The sequence below is a fragment of the Mustela nigripes genome, chromosome 5 (genome assembly GCF_022355385.1).
Source record: "Mustela nigripes isolate SB6536 chromosome 5, MUSNIG.SB6536, whole genome shotgun sequence".
Taxonomy (NCBI): domain Eukaryota; kingdom Metazoa; phylum Chordata; class Mammalia; order Carnivora; family Mustelidae; genus Mustela; species Mustela nigripes.
This window is the reverse complement of record NC_081561.1, coordinates 32,549,921-32,571,601: the sequence shown is the minus strand read 5'-3', so window position 1 is coordinate 32,571,601 and position 21,681 is coordinate 32,549,921. Positions and strand designations below refer to the sequence as shown.

The 21,681-nt window shown below is 52.3% G+C and overlaps 2 protein-coding genes across 5 annotated transcripts in view; one reads left to right on the top strand and one right to left on the bottom strand.

The window, feature by feature from the left end:
* Nucleotides 1-12,404, bottom strand: part of SCUBE3 (signal peptide, CUB domain and EGF like domain containing 3) — a 33,649-nt gene extending 21,245 nt beyond the window's left edge. For all 4 annotated transcript variants that reach the window (XM_059400080.1, XM_059400082.1, XM_059400081.1 and 1 more), the window contains exon 1: nucleotides 12,249-12,404. In XM_059400080.1, coding sequence (XP_059256063.1) covers nucleotides 12,249-12,333 — 85 coding nt within the window. In that variant the 5' untranslated portion in view covers nucleotides 12,334-12,404. The remainder of the gene's footprint in view (nucleotides 1-12,248) is intronic.
* Nucleotides 11,821-21,681, top strand: part of TCP11 (t-complex 11) — a 98,254-nt gene continuing 88,393 nt past the window's right edge. The window contains exon 1 of the mRNA XM_059400089.1: nucleotides 11,821-11,980. The gene's annotated coding sequence lies outside the window, so the exon portion shown is untranslated. The remainder of the gene's footprint in view (nucleotides 11,981-21,681) is intronic.

Below are 21,681 nucleotides of genomic sequence, written 5' to 3'. Positions count from 1 at the left end.
GCACCCGAGAAATCCTCTTCAGCCTCACAGTTCTGCTTGAGACCAGGCCTGCTCCCACTTGCCCACCATAGCGCCAAGAATCTTTAGAGGAAAGAAGTTCCATCCTGAAGATTTCCCTCAGCCCTTGTGCTGTCAACAGCCGAGGACCAGGACTGGGCAGGGGCTGGTACCAGCAACCTGAAGCCTGATCAGTGGGGCTCTTGTGACTCTCTGGCTGACTCTGGCTTGTCCAGCCCGCCACCCTGAACTCACCCATCTAACCCAAGGTACTCCTCTCACTACTGGCTCACTTGGACACGCGATGCTCCTCACAGAGCTCTGCTGAAGGAAGAGGCCACCCAAGATCTAGCAAAAAGAGGATGGTTCTGAAAGGACAGAGCCAAGAAAACCATTTATCCTCTTTGGGCAAAAGAATCCAACTTTGGGGGCAATGTTATGGTGCAGATAAAGGAGACCTAAAATATGGCAACAGGTTGCATTCAATTGAGAACGTATTATGGGGTGTGTTTGCAAAAGGTACTGTGCTGAAGACTGTTGACTCGGCCCAGTCAGAAGGAGAGACAAGGAACATGAGGTAGGGTGTGGTTGAGTGCCAGAGACACAGTAGACATAAGGTGAGGGGGTTTCCCACCCCTGGCTGCACATCGTTAGAGTTAACTCCCCTAGGAGATGCCCAGCACCATTCCCAGAGGTCCTGGTCAACGAGCCCACAGTATTTTTTGAACACTCCCCAGATGAGTCCAACAGGCAGCCAGGCTGGAGAATCTCTGTGAAAAGGAGGAGGAGAGGAGGAAGGGACTACTTCTAACTGTGACTGGGGAACCCAAGCATAGAGGTGGCCACCTGCAAATAAAGAAATGGGATTTGCAGTCAAGACAGCGGACTGTAACCTTGCCTGGCTTTTGTTAAAATGCTGATTCTCAGGCCGCAATCGCCAAACTATGGGGATCCAAATCCTTAAGGTGCTTGATATATTTTAACAGAATGTGAATGAATGAGTGGGCCAGTAATCCCTCCAATTTATAGATACCGGGGAGTCCTAGCTTGGAACAGTTAGTTGTCCTCTGATTTTAGGTTTCAAGGCATGCTTCGGGGGGCAGGACTGAGGCTTCCTGGGGCAAAGAAGAGAACTGAAATTTGGAGAAGTGCCCCCAAATATCCTGCCTGCAGTCTTCTAAGCTTCCATTCAGCTCTGCACTCTGCCTTCCAACTCTCTGACTCCTTTGCAGCCGTCCGCCATGGCCCGTGATTCCAACTGCTGTAACTCACACTTACTCTCAGACTCCCTCAGGTTCTGCAGTCATGGTGTCTGCCTGTTGGCCCACCCTGGGAACTCATCCCCAGATGAAAGCACAGAGAAGAGGGGCATGAAGACTAGTTTATTAGAGAGGGCAAGAAGGACAGTAGAGTAGATAGTGAGAGGCGGTGTGGAGTATCAGTAGATGCAACCGATGGAGAAAATACATGGGAAGAAGAAATGCACTCTCATAAAAAGATCCTAAGTGCTGAAATGAGTAAGTCCCAGATTCAAATCCAGCTCTATCTTTCTAGAGAGGCTTTTCTGCTTCTCTTCTTTCTTCCTCTTTAAAATGGGGATAATACCTTCTCGTGAGAGTCTGTGAGCAGTTGATGAGATAATCTGTGTAAATATATATATATATAGTATAATAATATAACATTTTATATATATATGTAATATATATATAAAATAAAAAATCTGGGAAATAGGTTCCTGATGTCTAGAAGCTGGTTCAGACAACAGATATTCTAGATTGTGCTGTCTATGGTGGTAGCCATGAAGCACCAATGGCTGTTTTAAATTTAAATTAGTTTGAAATTAAGTTTCTCAGTTGCACTAGGCCAAGTGCTCGATGGCCATTCGTGGCTAATGGCCACCACCAATGGCCAGCACTTCCAACATCACATGAAGTTCTACTGGAGTGCTATTCTCGGAGCTAAGAAAAGATAACTCCTAGGCTGGGGTGGACCAAAAAACCCCTGAGCAGCAGGATTCAAGCTGGGTTTTGGAGACTGGATTGGCATTTGACCATCAGGAGAGGAAAGAGAAAATTTCAAGTGTGGTTAAACACGTGAAGAAAGACAAGGTACCCAGAGACCCAAGTCCACGTTCTCTGTCCCCCACATTTAAACACGCCCTTGTGAGTCTTCCAGGTAGCCCGGGACATTGGACAATCCCAGTGACTAATGATCATTCTGTCCATCCTCTTTTGAGCCTTCTTCTGTCTCTTACCATCCCTTTCCTAGCAGTCAGCAGGGCAATTTGGAAACTCATTGGGAAGCCCTTCCTCTAGGGACATCTCAGAAGGACATGCCTGTCTCTGAATCATTGGGTGCTTCGCTGGAATCCGCAGCAGGCTATCTGGACTTCTGTTGTTTGCTTTGCCTCCGGTTTGTGCTTACTAGGACCAGAGTGCCTCTGAGGCTGGTGGCAGCAAACCCAGGCTTCCCAGCAGATCCTGTAGCCCCTTCCAGCAGCTGGGCTCTTCCCACCATCCTACCCACTCCCTCATCGCCCTGCTCCCACTGCTTATCCCTCTCCAGCCAAAGGTTTCTGCCCTGGAAAACTATCTCTTACCTCCTCCTCTACAACGTCCAAGCATTCTCCCCCTGTCCAAGCATTCACATCCATCGCACTCTTCACATTTGAAATGCAGTTATCTCATCTCTAGCCACACTGTTCCCGGCTTCCCAAATCTGGCTCAAAATTGTCCACCCCAAAGCTCTTCCTGCTAAACCCCATTTCTAAAGAGTTCCTGATCCCAGGGGACTCCGCCTGCCTCCGCTCACTTGCCGCCGTTGCTGAGTGGCTCTGCTGATGCTGTCAAGCCCTCTTGTGTGGCATGTTCTGCTTCCCTCACTTGGCTGGTCACTCACTGAGGACGGGACCTTTCAACGATTTGAATGGAATCTTTTGAAGCAGTTGATGCCCATAGCAGAGCTCTGAGGGGTGCCTGGGTGGGTCAGTGGGTTGGGTGCCCAGCTCTTGGTTTCGGCTTGCGTTGTGATCTCAGGGTTGTGAGATCGAGCCGTGGGCCTGCTTGAGATTCTCTCTCTTGCTCTTCCACTGAATCCCCCGTCCCAGCAAAACAAACAAAGTGGAGCTCTGAAATAGGGGCCCCCATTATATCCAGTGTTTCCTCCTCCTGCCAGTTCATCCTTTCAGAGCTCTCTTCCACCACATCTGCCCACCCACGATTTATCCGTGCAGGGATCACTTCAATACCCATAGGCATGGTCTCTTCATAGCTCTCAGTAAGCAAGTATTTACTACTGGCCTGACAAACAGGTTGAGGCTAGTTGGGCATAAATTGGTCTAGACCCGTGGTTCTCAACCCTGGCTGCACACTGGGATTCCCTGGGAGCCTTTTTTAAAAAGTGACTGTCTAGGCAGTCTCCTACACCAGCTGCATCAGGATCTCCAGGGTGTGACAGGGCTGGATGGCTGTCTGCCTTCCTTGCCCCTCTCAGATAAAGTGAAGAGACCATTTGCAGGAGCCAGGAAGACACTGGAGACAGCAAGAGGACAAGAGTGTTTGAGGGGTGCCTGGGTGGCTCAGTGGGTTGAAGCCTCTGCCTTTGGCTCAGGTCATGATCCCAGGATCCTGGGATTGAGTGCCACATCAAGCTCTCTGCTCAGCAGGGAGCCTGCTTTCTCCTTTCTCTTTGCCTACTTGTGATCTCTGTCTGTCAAATAAATTTTAAAAATCTTAAAAAAAAAAAAAAAAGTGTTTGAGAAAAGGGGTTCTGGAGTGCTACCGTGCAGTGTAAATACAATGGCACCTCCTCCCGGGGCTGCTGGGGCTGCCGTGCGCATCAGATGGGTTAATACTTGTCAAGTACTTAGCACAGCAGTGCAGGCATATAGTAAGTGCTCAGAAAGGTTGGCTATTTTTAGTCCTTCTCTCCCACTTTCTCCCCAGTATCGTTTCTGAACCCCTCTCTGCTTCTCCTCCCTCGTACCAGAGCGCCATCTTTGTGGGGACAGGCAGCACCGGGACAGTGTGTGATGGCACAGGAAGTGTTAGGGGGCCATTATCCCTGAAGGTACCTTCTCTAGTGCCTGTTCTACCCATGCTGGGAACTGCCCAAAGAGGAGGGCAAAGTGGGTGAGGGACCGGTTGGGACCCAAAAAGCCACCCTCCACGATCCCTTGGGAGGGCTCTCCTTTTGTGCCTTTGAGCCCACCTCAGGTATGGGGCTGGATCAAAAGCTGAAGTGGGGGAGAGAGGAGGCTGCAGAGATACCCAAGATGAGTCAAGACCTCCCTGCCTCTCCTGGCATGAATGCCCAGGTCTGCAGCTGCAGCAGCTTTCCCAGTGCCAGCTGACATTTCTCTGGATTTGCTTCCGCACCTAGCAGAGCGCTCCATATGCCCTGCTCAATGTAAGGAGGGAGCGTGGGATGTGGGGGTGGCATTGAGAGGGTGAGAGGGTAGACCCGACCCGAAGGGGTGGATTGTTTGACCAGGGGCAGTCCTAAGGTTCCCTTCTGAGGATGGGGAAGTATACCCCAAAGGGAAGCAGGAGGACCCCAAAGGAAGCACTCTCGTCTGCTTCAAAATTTTGCTAAGGTCCAGCCCAAGGAATAACAGCAAATGGGAAGGAGCAGAAAGCAGGCTGCAGATAAGCAGACACCCCTAGGGAGAGTCCACACACACACACCTGCTTACATTACCACAGTAGTTCCCCGACCACTCACAGAAGCAGATTTGAGGGACCTAGTGAGGAGGTCCAAAGCAGCCTGCCTCGTGTCCTAATGGGCCTGCACGACTGTGACATCCTTCCTGCCCCAGCCAGGTTAGCCCAGGGTGATTGGACTAAGTGCAGGCTCTCTGATCGCCTGACCAATCATTGTCTCGTGATTTGTGTGCTGCCTGCTACCATTATTTAACTTCTAGTTCATGGGCAGTATCTCCCTCCAGAAACCTCCCTGAGGCCATGGCTGCTGAATCTTTGAAATCTACATGGCAGCTGGGAGCTGATCATAGGTACTCAGCCATTCAGCAGAGTTACTAAGCATTTGCAACATGCCAAACACTGTGCTAGGGGCTGGGCATCCAGCAGTGAACAAGACAGACCCATATCCTGAAGGCATTTAGTCAATATTTGTAAAGCATTTACTCAGATGGGTGGATGGATGGATGGATGGATAGATGGATGGGTTGGTGGTGAGTAGATGAGGTCCACATCTATGTCATCTTCCCCGTTCTATGTTACCGCAAGGAAAAAGCTTTTTATTTTCCTGTGATCCCCCAGCTGTTCTGGGTGGAGGGCAATCCTAGGAAATTTAGTCTTAAATTAAAGGTAGGGAGATAAGAAACTCAGGGAAAGTAAGAGACCCACTTAAGTGCATCTGTTTGGTGATGCAGAGGCCAGAAGAGACGGGGACCAGTAAATCCAGGGTGGGATTCATAGGGAATCCTATAGGATCCACAGGATCTCAGTTTCTTCAGATATTATCTGGAGCTGCTCAGGGACCTCTATGAAGCATCCTTGTCCAACAGGTGTTCCCAGCCTCGGTGCTAAGTAGCACTTGACAGTGGGGCAGCAAGGGTCCACCTGCGACCAGCACAATCATTGTTGCTCCTGGTCAGTTCTCTTATCCTTTCCTCTGCGTTGCCTCCCACATGTAATTAACACCTAAAATAGAACCAGCCAGGCTTCAGCCATGACACCCTGACCTGTATATGCGAGTGTGTATTCTCCTTCTAGATCAAAAGGGCAACTAGGGGAACTGGCTGGGGCCTGGCTTCAGAAGCCAGAAGCTCACGCTTCTCAGGCTATGTCCCCGACTTGGAACCGGGCTGAGACTGTGACCTCAGCTGTAGCCTGAGCCCATCCTCGGCCTGGACAGAGGATAGGCAGGGTGTAAGGGAGGCAGGCCTGGAGTCTAGGAAACCACACAGACAACCTCAAGGAGAGGAGACAGAGCACCTTCTTCCTTTTGAAAATAGGACCCTTCTTATATAGCTGAGCCTGCTTGACAGAAGGGCCAGGAAAAGCAGTTGGTGCTCAGTGCCTGGTGGGGAACGGGGATGAAACTGAGAGCTTTGTCACCCAGCAAGAGGCCCTGATGAGTTTCTCTAAGTCGTACCACCTTAACCCTAAACCAGCTCCTTGCTCATCTGAAGGTACCTCAAATGGACAAGAATTTTCTCCTTTTCAAGGTGGATGAAACCACCCTGAGTCAGGGGCCTTTCGGGGATGAGTAGGTAGGGGATCCTTAGGTAAGAAGGACAGACCAGAACACTGGAGAGAGAGGGGTGTGGAGGCAGGCAGTGGGCCAAGGCAGGTTCCAGCTTCCTGATTATCTGTCTTCTCTCTACACGGATGGAGAAAATGACAGCACGAACAGCGATGGTGTCAGATGATGCATAATGACGTGTGTGGGGATTTCAGCCCAGCTATCTCATATGGGCCTTTCACTACCTAGATGGGGAACCAGCCCAGAGAGGGCAAGCACGAACAGCTTGTGCACAGCCAGACGCGGGTCTTCTGACTCCCAGTCCAGTGCTTGCTCTCCTACACTATCGTCTGGAAACACCCAGGGGAGGAATCCATGCCTTCCTTGGTCGTTGTTGTGTCTCCCCCCACCCCAACTCAGCACAGAGTTCGGGCATGAAGAAAGCATCTGATACATAATCATGGAATGGCCTGGAACTGACACTTGGCTGTCCCCGGTCGGAGAGCCCTAGCAGGCTCTGAGGCTTCGGGCACGGGGGTAGCTGGAAGGAGCGCAGGGCCGGGTGGCGGGCAGGGACGAAGGCCAGTGCGCCACGGTGGGAGCAGACAGAGCTGCAGCAAAGACGGGGTGGGCAGGTGTCTCCAACTCGGATTCACTATGTCGGGCCAAGCAGCTGGTTAGAAACAAAAACAAACACCGGGATACAGGTTCCTGCTGTTAACAGCTTCAAACCGCCAGAGGAAAACTCCAAATAAATATAATTAGAAACTTGTAAAAACGTCCTCTCTGTAAACTTGCTCCCCAGGGTCTATCCTTTAAGCTCCCCCTTTCTTCCAGCACCACCCCCCAGCCCAGTCCCTGCATACCCTGACTCTCCACCCTCACTCACCCAGGGATTCCTTAGATCTCTTTCCTTATTCTGGATCTTCCCTCCAGCCCAGGCCTCTCCTCAGCTTGGTGCCATCAGGAACCAGATGTGGACAGTCTCTGGCCTGGAGCCCCGAAATCCAAACCCCACAGCTCTCTGGGGCTATGGGTACAGCCACAGGGAAACCATAGGTAATAGTGAGGGCCACAGTGCCCTACTTAGGGGTCATCTCTTCACCCCAAGGCCAAACCCAATAGCAACTACAAAACAGTACCTCGGTCTGAAATGTTTCAGCTGGAGGAGAATACAGAGGGCTAGGCTTGGAGCTGAGAATACACCATACAGGACCAGGGACTGGGGCCTCCGGGGCCTGCCCAGATAGGATTCAGTTCCCAGAACACAATCATCGCAGCTCCCCTACCCAAAGCTGCTGGATGCACACACCCTCACACACACGTACACGCACAGAAACACACACTTGTTTTGTAGACGCTCTTCCAGGGGGAGTCTACTTAAGGACACAGAACAATCAGGTACTTGGGGCCCCAGGAAACTGGGGTGGGGTAAGCAAGGAGGAGTAGCCAAGTGACAGACTCCGGCACGGAGCAGTAGAGGAGGGCCCAGGCAGAGGGCCTGAGCGTCAGGCAGGAAGGCCCCAGAAGCCTGGGGGCAGGACCAAGAATTTTTCAAGTGTTTTCTGCCTTCCAGCAGGAAGATTTCAATGAGATGTGCAGAATCTCAGAGCTGAAGGGGACTCTCCTGATACTCTAGTCCATTTCACAAGTGAGGGAGGGCATTTCAATGATTTCCTCAAGGGCCCCAGTCCTCAGGCTCTGCGTCTACCAACCCACGGGCACCAAACGCCCCACCACACGCCATTTGGAGCTGGCAGTACTCGGGCATGGGAGGACAGGCTGGTGACAGAGGGGCCAGTGGGGGGAGGGGAGGGTCTGTGTCCCCTTCTAGCCCAGATGCCTAGCTCCTCTACCCCTTGGGCATCCCTGAGTTAGCTGCTGTATCACTTTTCCCCCAGCCAGGCGCAGCCGTCCCTCTGTTTCCAGACTGCTGTCTTCTAACTGAGCCTGAAGAACTTGTCCCCGGGTCTGGGCCTCTTGCGGGCACTGCCCGTCTCAGAAGCAGCCCTGCAGTTTCCAACCCTGACAGGGACTCTTTCTTAGAAGTGGTCATGTGCTAGAGGTACGGGATGTCAAGGGAGGCCCACACCCTGACACGAGGGGTCCAGAGCCGGGGGCAGGGCCGGGGGTAAATTCAGGCAGCGAGCCCCTCTGCCTTCATCTCTGCAAGAGGGTCTGAAACCTTCCGTTCCCTTCCCCCACCCTCAATCCACGGCACTGGACCAAGCCATTCCACTTCTTGACTTCTCCAACGAAAACAAAACGCACATTGCCCTGCTTCCTTTTTCCTCTCACCGGAGCACGGCGCATGCACACACACACACACGGGTGGATATACACACACACACACGCGCGCACACACACACACACACACACACACACCGAATCATGCACACGCACGCTCGCACTCCCCAGTGAATGCACACCTCACATTCCCAAACTCACACCCAGGGCCAGCTCCTTTTACAACAGGTCCCAGCTGCTCACATCTCAAACCGGTTCTCATGCTCTCAGATTCCTGAAGGTTTCAGAAAACAGTCTCATTTAGGGGTGGCTGATAACTTTCTTCTTTCTCTGCCTGCGGTAATTCTGGCCTCGGTGTCTTCTGCTCCCCTCTCTCTCCTTCCGCTCTGAGGAGGCTCAAGGAGACGAGGGGTAAGAAGTGGAGAAGTGCTCCCCTGGCCCCAGGCTTCCCCCACCTCCCCAGGGGAAATGTCACTGAGAGAAGAGAGGTCAAAGGGATTCCTGAGGAATTTCTAAGCAGTCCACCCCCCCCTTCTCCACCCTTCTGGAAAAATGGAGGTGGGCGAGACAGGCTTAGAAGCAACTGATTGAAGATCAGGCTCCAAGAGTGGGGACTCACTCTCTCTCTCTCTCTCCCCAGTGTGGCCTGGATGGGGCACAGGCAATAGCCGGCTGCCCACGGGGCCACCCTCACCCGCTGACACGGTTATGGTTTTCATTTCATATTTTGGAGGGAGGGGCTAGGAGGAACAGTCCCCTCACTGTAAGAGCTGGCCACAGGAGCCCAGGGAAGCGGGGAGGAGAGGAAATAGCCACATTAAAGAGGAAGAGAGGGGTGGGGGAAAGAGAGAGAGACACACACATACACCCAGACAGAGACCCGGAGAGACGCGTGGAGACAGAGAGACACTGTTTGCCGCCAGATGAACGCTCTCAGTCCCGGGGATGGTGTTACTTGGAAACTCTAAATACATGACTTTATCAACATTTTATCCCTAATGAGAAGAAAAAACAACCAGGTAAACTAAACGGCCAGGCTGGCTCTCCCTGAGCCTGCCCTGGGGACAAGTTTCCCCCTGGGGAAGCCAGGAGACCTTTTCATTCAGCTGTAACCTGAGCCCTAAGCAAGGATTAGATCTTTTTAACCACTGCTGCAACCCACCCCCCCCCAAAAAAAGCAAAGCAAATTAATGCTTTTAAGTTAACAATTATCTTGGTTATCCAGTCTGTCTACTTTAAAATACACAGACAGGCACTTGAAAAAACACTCAAAACCATGTACCCTCATGCTCACTCACTCCTGGTGACATGAGCTTACCCACCCATTCATCCACACACGGTTCTCAAAGACATGAAAATGTTCGTATCCAGGCTTAACAACCAAGTCACGAGAGACACAGGCACCCAGCTCTACCTCCTGTGGGTGATGGTGGTGAATTTCTCTCTCTTGCTCTCTCTCCCCATCTCTCACATACACACACACACACACACACACACACACACACACACTATCCAGAGATATAATAATGGCACAAGACAGTTGCCTAGAGTCTTTGTAATTTAAAGAGACCCACTAGAGCTTCGACTAAAAGCACATGGCACTGAAAGCACACCTGCTGGCGTGATACTCAGGAGATCTGTCTGGGAGCGAGGGATGTCCACAGCACTCCATCTAGGGGTAAGGTTGCCCTGCCCAGTCAGTACTTGTCTTTCCTGCAGCAGTGGCCTGAAGATTTGGGTCCAGAGACCCTCTACCCCAACGGACCTGTCGTTAGGCCACCTCTGATAGACCGGGTTGACACAGTTCCTGAACAGCAGCGTCAGAGGAGCTGAAATGACAGGCTTCGATTCTATGCCCGGCTAGACTTGGGGATTAGAAGGAAGATGCACTGTTAACTGCAGCCTGAATATAAGCAGGAAACAAAACTAGGAGGATGGAAGTTCCTTGAGGGCAGGGGCCTCCACTCTGGCTGCATCCCCTGCCCCCAGCAGCACCCAGAGGGGTGCCTTGATGAAAAAGGGAGCCCCAGAGCACCTGGGAGGGGTTTTGAGTCCTTCTATTCCCGAAGGGTAAGCTGATCTCCCCGTGGCACCTGTCCCTTCTAGAAGTCTCCATGAGCCCTGGGAACCCCCCCGAATATACTGTTTGCTCCCTCTTTTGCCCCCAGCCCCCCAGTCTCACTAGGCCACTACAGACACAGGCTCCAACTTGAAAGAGGCCCTTACCTTGTCTCTAGATTACTGAATGAAATCTGTTCCTTCCTTCAGACTAAACTCCCTAGCTAATTCCATGTTATGAGTAAGTCAGCACACACTACAAAAGCCAGCTTTGTTTATGAAAACACAAGCAGATCCACAGTGGGAGAGGGGCTGCTCCCAGGCTGGGGGTGGGAGTGGGCTGTCTGGAACCAGAACTGGAGAAGAGGCAGTTTGGGGTTGGCAGGTTGTGAGGTCGGTATGTGACAGCTGTGGATCTCTGGTCCTTGGGCTCTGTTAAAGGACAGGTTGGAGGAAGGAGGTAGTTGAAGAGGCAACGTTTGGGAGAAGGGACTGGCGTGGATAGGGCACCATCCTTTTATCAGAGTGGGAGCCCATGCAGTACACAAGAGCACCTTAAGAGCCAAGGGCTCAGGCTCCAGGACATAGTGACCTGACTGCCAGAGACTCAGGCTTCCCCAACTCCCAAGTTCAACTTTCCCTTCTGGCTCAGCCACTTCCACACCCCATCTTGGCTTCAGGAGCCCCTGGGACAATAGGCAGAATCACATCCTCCTCCGCCAAGCCTTGCCAGGAGGAATTTTCTTTTTGTCCATATAAATCTCTTCCTGGGTGAGGACATGATGGGGGAAGGGTGCAGCAAGAGGTCAAGGGGGAGGGGAGCCTGTCCCCAAGAGAACTGTAGCCCACCAGCCTGGTTTTTGCCAGCAAAGCCTTGGGACTGGCCAGGCAATGAGCCTGGGGTCAGTGATGGGGGCTGGAGGGCCTCCCTGTCTCTCTCTCTCTTTAATTCCTAGAGGGATCTGTCAGAGCTCCCCGGCCTGGAATTTTACTTTGTTATTTTAATGCAATTCTGACCTGGATTTAAATGGAATTGGAAACCCGAGGCCTTAATAAATAAATATTATGATAAGAAATGAAAGCCATGCAAGACGAAAGAGATTTCCCCCCAAAGAGGCAGAAAGCGACATTCTTGCTGGGAACCAGTCAGAAATTTTCTTCTCTTCTTCACCGCCCTACCATCCAGGGAGAGACGAGCTGGGCTTTCCAGAAAAGATCCTATTTTTCTTTAACATTTTTCTACTGATAAGACAACTAACTGGGAAATTTTGTCTGACTTTGCATGAGGGTTGGGGGTGAGGGGAAGAAATTCATGGCGTGGCTGAAAAGTTTCATTCTCTCCGTCTCTCCAGGCCACGGCTTAAGTTTCTGGCAGTGTCTGAGAGAAGGGAAGAGTCTCTCTCGTACTTTTGGAGGACAAGAAATCTTTCGAAGATGCTGGGGCGGCAGTGAAGTCGGGCAGAATTCTGAGGTGCGTGGTGACTTCTGCACAGGGCCCCCCAAACTTCTCACTCCTCTGTGTCGCTGCCGTCTCATCCAGCCTCTCTCCCGGGACGCAGCGCCCCGAGGTCAGCTCCCCGGCCAGAGTGCGGGTGCATGGTGCTGGGCTCTGACAGCGGCACGCTTTGCCCAGCACCTGCCCTGCCCCTCCGAAATCGCGCCCCCGCCCTCGGGCCCCGCAGCCCCCGCAGCCCCCGCAGCTCCCGCAGTCCCGCCGCCGCGCGCCCCTCCTTCCTTACCTTGCGCGGCTTTGCTGTGCTGGGCGGCGCGGGCGTGGACCAGCAGGACGAGCAGGCAGAGCCCGGGCACGCGCCCCGAGCCCATGGCTGGAGCCACCCGCAGCCGGGCGGCCGGGGCCGGTCTGGCAGCCCCGGGAGGGCGGAAGCCGGCGGGGCCCCCGCGCGCCGGAGGGGGGAGGGGAGGGGGCGCCCCGCCGGGGCCGGGCCGGGGGCTGCGGGCGCGGGGCGCGGACCGCGGCGCCCTCGTCGGGAGGCTCCCGATGCTGCCGGCTTCTCCCGGCCCGACGCCGGGGAAAGCGAGGCGGAGAGAGCGAGAGGCTGGGGGCGCCCGGAGCCAATGACGGAGGGGACCCACCGCCCTCTCCGAGCTGGGCTCTGCTAGCGGCGGCGGCGGCGGGGCTGCTCCGTATAATCCCACCCAATTCCCAGCTTCGCCCGAGGAGAGCTGCCGCCGGAGAGCGCGCAGAGCCCGAGCGAAGGACCTGAGAAAGGGGAGGGGAAACGCAGCGCCAGAAACACGCCCTTTCTGCCTCTCTTTCTTCCTCTCTTGCTCCTTCTCTGTCTCTCGGGCTCCCGTCTCTTTTTCTTCGCCTTTCTCCTCCTCCTCCTCTTTCTCCTCCTCTCCTCGCTCCTTTTCGTTTTCTTCCTCCTCCCCCTCCTCCTCCACCACCTCCTTTTTCGTGCCCTTTTTTCTTTCAAATGGGGCCTCGGCGCGGCGGCCGCTCCCCCTGCGCGCCCGGGCGCGGCGGCCCCCTCCCCAGGCTGCCGGGCCGCTGCCTGCAGGAATTTACAATCCCGCGCTGGGGGAGCGGGGCCGGTCTCCATGGAGACGGCTTCCCCGGGAGCAGGGAGGTCAGGCGCAGACCGCGCACAATCAATGGATCAATGCAAGCCCCGCTCGGCTCCAGACCAAACAGCACCGGGCTCTGGCTCGTTCTCTCTCCCTGCGGAAGGAGTGGGGGAGCTAGGGTGCGCCCCGGCGCTCGCACGAGATGAGGGCTGTGCGACGCAGGTTTGCAGGCACACCTCCACGAGGAGACAAAGAGAGCCCCGGGTGTCGGGGAGGCTGGGGTGGACGGGATCGCACGGGCACTCCGGCACGCCCGCCCGACGCAGCCCGACACGCGGGACACAGCCACATGGGACCTCGAAAAACCAAGAGGGGCTCCCACTTCGGGCCGAGGGCCACCCTGCCAAGTCTTACCTCCAGCGCACCCCTCACCCCCGCCACCCTCGGGTCTCCGTGCTCCTTCCTAGCACTGAGTAAACTTTAATTGAGGACCAAGAAGAAAGTAGCCTTCCTCCAGCTCAAACTCCGGGCCCCAGGGCGACTCCTTTGCAGTTCTGGCCTTGGAGGTGGCCCACTGAGTTACCCTACTCATATAGAAGTGAGCTCACATATAAAACGCTCTCATGCCCTCAGCACAGGGGCAAGAGCTAACCCAGGAATGTGCCCATGCGTGTAAACACAGACACAAACATCTGCACATAACGCTTCTCCAAACCTGCCCTCACAGCCTCAGGATGCAGTCCCAGCCAATCCATTCTGAGCTCTTCATATCTCCAAAAGCTGGGCAGTGGAGGAAAGATAAATGATATTTGCAAAAAATAAGGGCAAAAGATATAAAAGAGCCCATGGACACTGCCTTCTGGGTCAATTTACAGCTCAGCATCTTCTCTCCTTTTATCCTAGAGGAAAGAGCCCTTGAAAAGGGTGGTGAGGGCTTTCTTGGAGTCTGGGGCTCAGTCAGTCAAGTTCCAGGCAGTTACTTAAGCTTCAGAGCCAATTTTTTTCAGGGAAGAAACAAGCAGGACCCAGTCCAACCTCAGAAAGCCCTCAGTTTACCCGGGAGAAAGGGAAATGACCAGAATCACCTTGAAAGTAACTCTGTTCTTAAACAACCTTGACACTGGCAGCCCACATCAACTAGGTGACAGGTGTGACATGTCAGAGGTCTCCTGAGCCCCTAGGGAGAAGAATTGAGCCCTTCCTTCCCTTGGGATTGAGTAGAAGAGTAGGAAGATGGAAACAGTTTCAAGCATTTGGGGTTTTGTCCTGGTTCTGTCTTGGGACGAAGGTTGCCTTTCGGTAAGTCACATCTCAATGAGCCTTAGCGTTATCTAGAAAACAAGAGGGTGGATTAGCTCCTTGGTGGAAAAGAAAAGAGAGAGAGAGAGCCCTTAGGTTAGGAAGACTGGGGGAGGAGGTCTTGAGAACCCTTGATTGTCCTGAGAGATGATGGTAGGGACAGAAGCACGCAGATCACAGGAATGGTGTGGAGGCCACAAAAGGTTGGGTCAAGCGTTCTCCCAGGTCCCTTCCAGCTCTGTCACTCTAGGACTCCCTCCCTCCTTCATTCCATTGGCAAACCCCTCCCCTTAAAGCTGCTTTGCCTGCTGTCACCAATTATGTATAGGGCTGGGGGACAAGTACAAACTTGCCATCCTTTCTGTCCCAAACAAGAGAGTGGTTAGAAGAAGAAGGAGATGATGAAGAAGAAAGCAGAGGAGAAGAAGACGACGAAGAAGAAGGAGGAGAAGAGGAGTTATTAGACATTGTCAGATGGTGCCTGATCTACATGGGAACACAGGGAGAGAGCTGAAGACCCCCCACCCGGAAGGCAGGGAAAAGAGATTGCACAGTGCCTTGCTTTGTCTCTGCTTTGCTTTGGACACTCGTATGAACTTCTCTGGGTCCCTAGAGAAGAGGGCTCCAGCTTACCCTCTAAACTGCAGGGTAGGTTGGCATGAAGGAGTCTGCAGGGACAGATTAATAGATCACCTCAAACCTTGTCTCTAGTTTAGCGTGATTCCCTGGTCCCCTGAGTGTGGCTATTGCCCTGCCTTAGCTGCCAAGTCTCTGGGAGACTTGGTGTCTTTTACTCTGGTTTCCTTTTTTCCCCCTCATTCTGCCAACTTTTTCTTCATCCCTCTAGGACCGGGGAAGCTTCCTCCACATCTGGGCAGAAGAGGCAGTTCCCCGCCCTTCTCCCCGCCATCCAGTCTGGTCTCAGCCCACCCCCCAGCCCTACAGAGGATTCTGTGGAAGCAGAAGCAAGGCTTCTCTCTGGGCACTGTTAACTGGGGGGCTGGTCCCACGACCCTCTGCCCTGTCCACTTCTGCAGGGGCTCATAACTGGGTAGCGACGTTAGAAAATGACAAGGAAGAAATCAAGAGATGGCAGTTGCAGGTGGTATTACAAAAGCAGCAGCCTATGCTTGCCATAGCATAGCCGCGCCGGCAGGAGCAAAGTATTCCTGGGTTCTTTGGGCCTCCTACACTCTCTCGGGCCACGGTGTGCTTTCTACCTTCACTTTCCTTTGCGGTTGCTTCCGACATTCATTTCCCTCTAATTTCCCCTGCAGAAATTCAGGGAGAAAACTGGGCTGGGGACCCAGCCTGATGCTGCTTGGGAATAGCCTCTGCCAGGGCCTAGCACACTCAGAGGCTTCCGCATCCCTGCCAAGTCTCCTTCCATAAGACTTTGCTTTTTCTCGGTTCCTCAGCTTCCGCATCTATAAAATGGGTCCATTTGGGCTCCTGGGGGGTGCAGTTGATTAAGCAGCTGCCTTCGGCTCAGGTCATGATCCCAGGGTCCTGGAATCGAGCCCTGTATCAGGCTCTCTGCTCAGTGGACAGCCTGCTTCTTCCTCTCCCTCTGCCTGCTGCTCTACCTCCTTGTGCTCTCTCTCTATCTCTCTGTCACATAAATAAATAAAATCTTAAAAAATAATAAAGTTTAAAAAATTAAAAATTAAATTAGATTTAAAAGGCAAAGCTCTGTTAACTTTCTAGCTATGTGACTTCAGGTAAGTTATTCAATCTCAGTGAGCTTTGGTTGTCTCATCCCAAAAAGGGAATAAAAACATCCACCTTGAAATGTTATGGCATTAATTGAATGAAATGATGAATGGAAACCCCCCTGGCACATAGTAGGCATTCAGTAGGCAGGGGCTACTGCTGTTCTTCTGACTGCTTCTCAGAAGGAACAAAGGCCAGAGTGTTTGATAATAAAGGTATAGTAGTGCCTGGGAACAAGCAGTCTTGTCCTGGGCCAGACTTTGATGCTGCTGGGTGTAAGAACAACTAACTGGGTTCAATTCTCACCACCCCCAATAGGTTCTGTCTGTCACATGATCTTTTTTTTTTTTTTTTTAAGATTTTATTTATTTATTTGAGATCGAGAACACGAATTGGGGGAGCGGTAGAGAAAAGGGAGAAGCAGACTCCTGGCTGAGCAGGGAGACCCAGGTGGAGCTTGATCCCAGGACCCCAGAATGATGACCTGAGCCCAAGCCACTCAGGCACCCCTGTCACACGTTCTTACTGAGAAGTTTCCAGAAATGCCATGCACTGAACACACTGCACCCATCAGCATCACTTTCAAGTTGGAGAGTAGAAAGGTAGGTAGGGTAGTGCCAGAATCCCTCCTTCCCTGCCACCTCACATCTCCTATCAGCATGAAGAAGACCCAGACACTCAGATTAGAGCGCATAGCTACCCTTCACTGAGCGCTTTCTGTGTGGGTCAGGCACTGTAGCAGGCAATCCATGGGAAGCCTATCAAGCAAGAACTATTATGCCCATTTTGTTGACAGGAAAATTGAGGCTCTTAGTCAGCCAGATGACTGACGACAAAGGGGCAAAGCCAGGACTTGGGCCCAGACTTGACTCTGAAGCTTGTGCACCTCCTCCATGCTGTATCCTGTCTCCTCCGAATCCACAGAGAACTAACACATTCTGCCCACTGTTACAGTTTAATCATTCAGGGCAGGCTGAGGGTCACAGACCAGCCCCATCACATATAAGAGGGAAGAGGGCAGTCATCTTGCTCTGGAGGATCATGTAAGAATACAACTTCAAAAGGCTTTAGCCTTTGGGGCTCCTGGGTGGTGCAGTCAGTTAAGCATCTGACTTTTGGTTTGATCTCAGAGTCCTGAGATCAAGCCCCGGATCCAGCTCTTTGCTCAGCGCTGAGTCTGCTTAAGACTCTCTCTCTCCCTCTTGAGTAAATAAAGAAATCTTTAAAAAAAATTTTATTTTATTTTTTAAAAAGCTTTTATTTATTTAATTGACAGAGAGACAGCAAGAGAGGGAACACAAGCAGGGGGAGTGGGGGAAGGAGAAGCAGCCTTCCTGCCAAGCAGGAGCCCGATGCGGAGCTCAATCCGGGGACCTGAGCCGAAGGCAGATGCTCAACAATAGTCACCCACGCGCCCCAAGAAATCTTTTTTAAAGGGGGGGGCTTTAAGCATCATATTTGTCTGGTGAGAGGTCACATGACTTGCCCAAGGTCACACAAATTTAAGAGGCAAAGCTAGAAGCAGAATCTATGTCTCCCCTGACTTCTGACTGTACCCTAAGCCTGTACCCTCCAAGCTGCCAGTCCTACCCCTTCCAGTTCTCGCTCTTCCTCTTCCTGACGACTTGATCACTCATGAAGCCTCCCATCAAGTGGAATAAGGTACTTAATTGCCTACCTTCTCCCCAGTACACGCTGTCCCAGGCCCTCTAGGGCCTACAGAAGAAATAGAAAATGTGATTCCTGACTCAAAGAGATATATCAGCATTAGTGTGTAGGGTTCCAGACCCCTGGGCATCACCAGGAAAATCCCCCGAATGCTAGAATCTCACCAGGAAGGCAAGATCTGTATATGCAAAACATACTATGTGTATGCAAATGCAACATCAAGCAGTCAGCAGCAACGAACCATGGAAAGCCACCACACAGAAGTTGGTCATCCAAGATTTCGTGAATGAGGAGGGATTTGAGGTGAATCTTGATTACTTAGAAAGAAATCGATGGACAAGATAGAAATAGAAACAAAAATCAGTGACTGACAGAAAAAAAAGAAAGCTCAGAACAACCACCAAAGAAATGGAAGAAGGGGGGCGGGGGCGGATCATACCAGGTCAGCAGACACATTGACCCTGGTCGGTCCTTGTGACCCACCTATCTGGGATGGCTCAGGAGCCATTTGGCCATATAGGCAGAGGATTGGAAGTAATGCTCTCCAAAGTCTTACAGCCCTGGGATTCTAGGACTAACTTGCTCCAAGGCTTTTAGTTTTGCCTTTATAAGAGAGGTCTACCAGCAGCCCTGCCAAGACTTGGGTGAGGAGGGGGGACAGCCTGGTCCAAGCTGCCCACACCTATTCCAGTCTCCTCTGGCCACTTGGGTGGCCTCCTCGGCCCCTCATCCCAGTGTCCTCCCAGCCCTTCCTCCCTGCCCACCCCCACACCTGAGTCACTTTGCCACCTGCTTCCTTCCCACCTGTTCCCTAGCTGCTTCCATGGAGGAAACAAAAATACCCAGCCTGCCAACTGGCATCGACATCAATGTGTGGTTCCAGACCCCTCCACATCACAAGGCAAGTCTCCAAACAGCCCCAAGTCTGTGCTCTGTCCCTTTCTACACAGCTGCTCTTCCAAACTTTGGTTTCTCCTCTGCAATCTAGCCCCCTGACTTCTCCCAGCAGTACCCTCAACTCCTATTTCATGGAAAAGCCAGAAGCCATTGGGCATGAACATCTAATCCCCTCCACCCCTCACCCCCCCACTGCTGGGACAAGGGCCCCTCCCTTTGGCCAGGGTCAATCCTGCAAGGATGTGCAAGGATCCCATCTTGTCTTGGCCCTACAGGGAGCTGGAGCTGTCCGTTACCCCCTCCCTCTCCTGAATCCCTCACCTCAGCTCCTTCTCCTACAAACACAAGTACAACTTGCATCATCCTACAAACTTCCCCAGATCCTGCCTCCTCTGTCCTTCTGGGCTCCTGGACGTTTTGGAGGAGCACGCCGATTGTTCATCTCCACTTTGCCGCTTCCCGTAACCCCTCACCCTAGTGCAATCTGGCCTGGAGCCCCTCTCACACACATCTGCTGGGGCTCCAGTGACTTCCACATCTCCACATCTGGGGCTCTGTGCCAGTCCTTATCTAGCCTGACCTCCCTGCGTCATCAGAAGCCTTTGAACATTTTTCTTCCCCTTCTTGGAGCCCTTTCTTTTCCCAGATCCCCTGCTGGCTGTTCTCCCTCCACTGGCCTCTTAAGTGTTTCTAGCTTGGATTTTCTCAATTCTCACATTACATGGCCTCCCTAGGGACTCTCACCCAGGGACAGCAAGGGTGGTGAAAAGAGTATTGGCTTTGTGGTCAGACGGTTCTACGTTCCAAGCCCAGCCCATCAGTGGGTGAGTTTGACCAAGTTTCTTCATGTCCCTGAGCTTCAACTTCCTCACCCGGCCACCGAGAAGGACACAATTCTGACCTTGCAGCCTATTGGAGATTTACTGCTGATAAGTCTCATGAAAGTCCCAGCACAAGGTGGTGGGCAATTTGCTCCACACTGCAGGGCCCTATGGCTCCAGCTACCACCAATGTGCTGAGACTCCCAGATCTACATCCCTAACCCCCACATTTCTTCTGGCTTTTATGCTATTTCTCCAGGGTCAATTGGGTGGCTCAGTCGTTAAATGTCTGCCTTCGGCTCAGGTCATGATCCCAGGTTCCCCAGATTAAGCCTGCTCTGCAGGATGCCTGTTTCTCCCTCTCCCACTCCCCCTGTTTGTATTCCCTTGCTTGCTGTCTCTCTCTATCAAATAAATATGCCATGTGTCCAATGTTCGGATCTCGATCTCTAGCTCCTTTCTCTCTTTTCTGTCTAGTTCTATATTTATGCCTACTTATAGCTCATTCCAATGGCATTTTTCAAGACCTTAAGCTGAACTGACACCCCATCAAACTCATAATTCCTCTCAACACTCTCCCCTGAACTGTCCTCTTCCTGTGATCTCTACTTTGGGGCTAATGGCCCCATAACCCACTCAGCAGCCCCAGCTGAATTTCTCCAAGACTGGAAGGCCTCTTTTTTTCTCCCCATCTAATAAACCACCATATCCTGTGAAACCTCCCTCAAATCCATCCCTCCTGTCAACCCCCATTGTCCCTGCCTTCATTTAGACACTCACTGTGTCTCCTGGGTACCATTGCCTGACAAGGGTAAGTTCCAGACCACTAGTATGGCCTACAGGGCCCTCTTTGCCAGTCCCGGACCCTTCTCTCCAATGACATCTTATGTTTGTCTTCTGATCTCGCCATCACTGACCACACCATGCCTGGCATATGCTACGTTCTTGCCAGTTGGAAAGCCACAGCTGCCCCTCAAGATTCAGCTTAAATGTGCCTTGTTGCAGGCCTGGAGCTCAGTGGTCCTTGAGATGGCCCTAGCCATGCTGAACTATAATGGCTGTGGTCTTCCAAACCTTTGAGACCCATACTGGTCATCACTATTTCCCCAGCCCTGAGCACATAGTGGTGCTCAGTGAATGTTAATTGAGTGAACGAAAGAATGAGGGAATAGTGAGCTCATGGAATCCCAAGGAGATTCAAGGGGATCCCAAGAAACATCTCTTGACCTGTCTCTCTGCCTCCCGCCAGCCTGAGAATGCTCCGGGTTCCTGAAAGGACTGGTGGCTCCGGAGGGTTAAATGGAGGGCCAGGGTGGAGACTTCAAACTAAAGAAAAGTCACAGAGATGCAGGAGGCCTAGGAGGTGACTCTGGCCAGGGACCCTCAGATTCTGGAAGAGAAAGCCCCAGAACTGGAACCTTGCAAGCCAGAACCTTCCCAAAGGCCAGGGGCCAGGGTGGATGGGGCCACGTCCACAGGCAGCTTCTTTTGGGGGGAAGCAGGCTCAGGAGGCAGAATCCCCATTCTCTTTCAACCACTCTATCAAGATCTTTCCCACCAATGGTTACAATCCCATCATAAGAGGATCGTTCCTTTGAGCTCTACCTTGTGTTCCTTGGGTCCTAAATACAAATATCACTGCAAGACAGAGTAATGAGATTAAGCCTTTGTTGGTTAAGTCTTTAGTTACTGGTTGAAACCTTAACAAAGGTGTGGCAGAGGACAGGACAGCTCCTACCCGAGCTCCCAACTTTGCTGACAGCTGGCTTAGCTTTGCTCCTCCTGACCTGTCTCCCCATGGTTCTCCTCTCTCAAATCCCCACTGGGTTCCCTCCCCAGAGGAAAAGTTGGAGAAGCAGAGGGGGACCCCCACCCCTCCACCTAACAGTGTAATTCCTCTGGTACCTTGGATCAAAGAAAGGATGAGGTCCTGGGGCAAAGTTCAAGGTATTCATGAACCAATTCATAAAGTGAATGGCTATTTAAAAAACCCAGTTCTCCAATAGCTTCTATTGTATTTTCTGAGAAGGGCTCCCATAGGACTTAGAATCCTGTTAGCAGAAGCTGAAAACTTGCAAGGAAGGAGTCAGAATGTTTGCCCGCTGTGTGCTTACGCTGAGTGTCAATATCCATACAGAAGTTTGCCTCCCTTGTCTGGCAAGAGGCTCTCCCTTCATGCCACCTCTCTTCCTCTGTTTTAGGTGGAGAGCTGGCCCAGGCATCATGCCAAGCTGAGTTGGGCAAA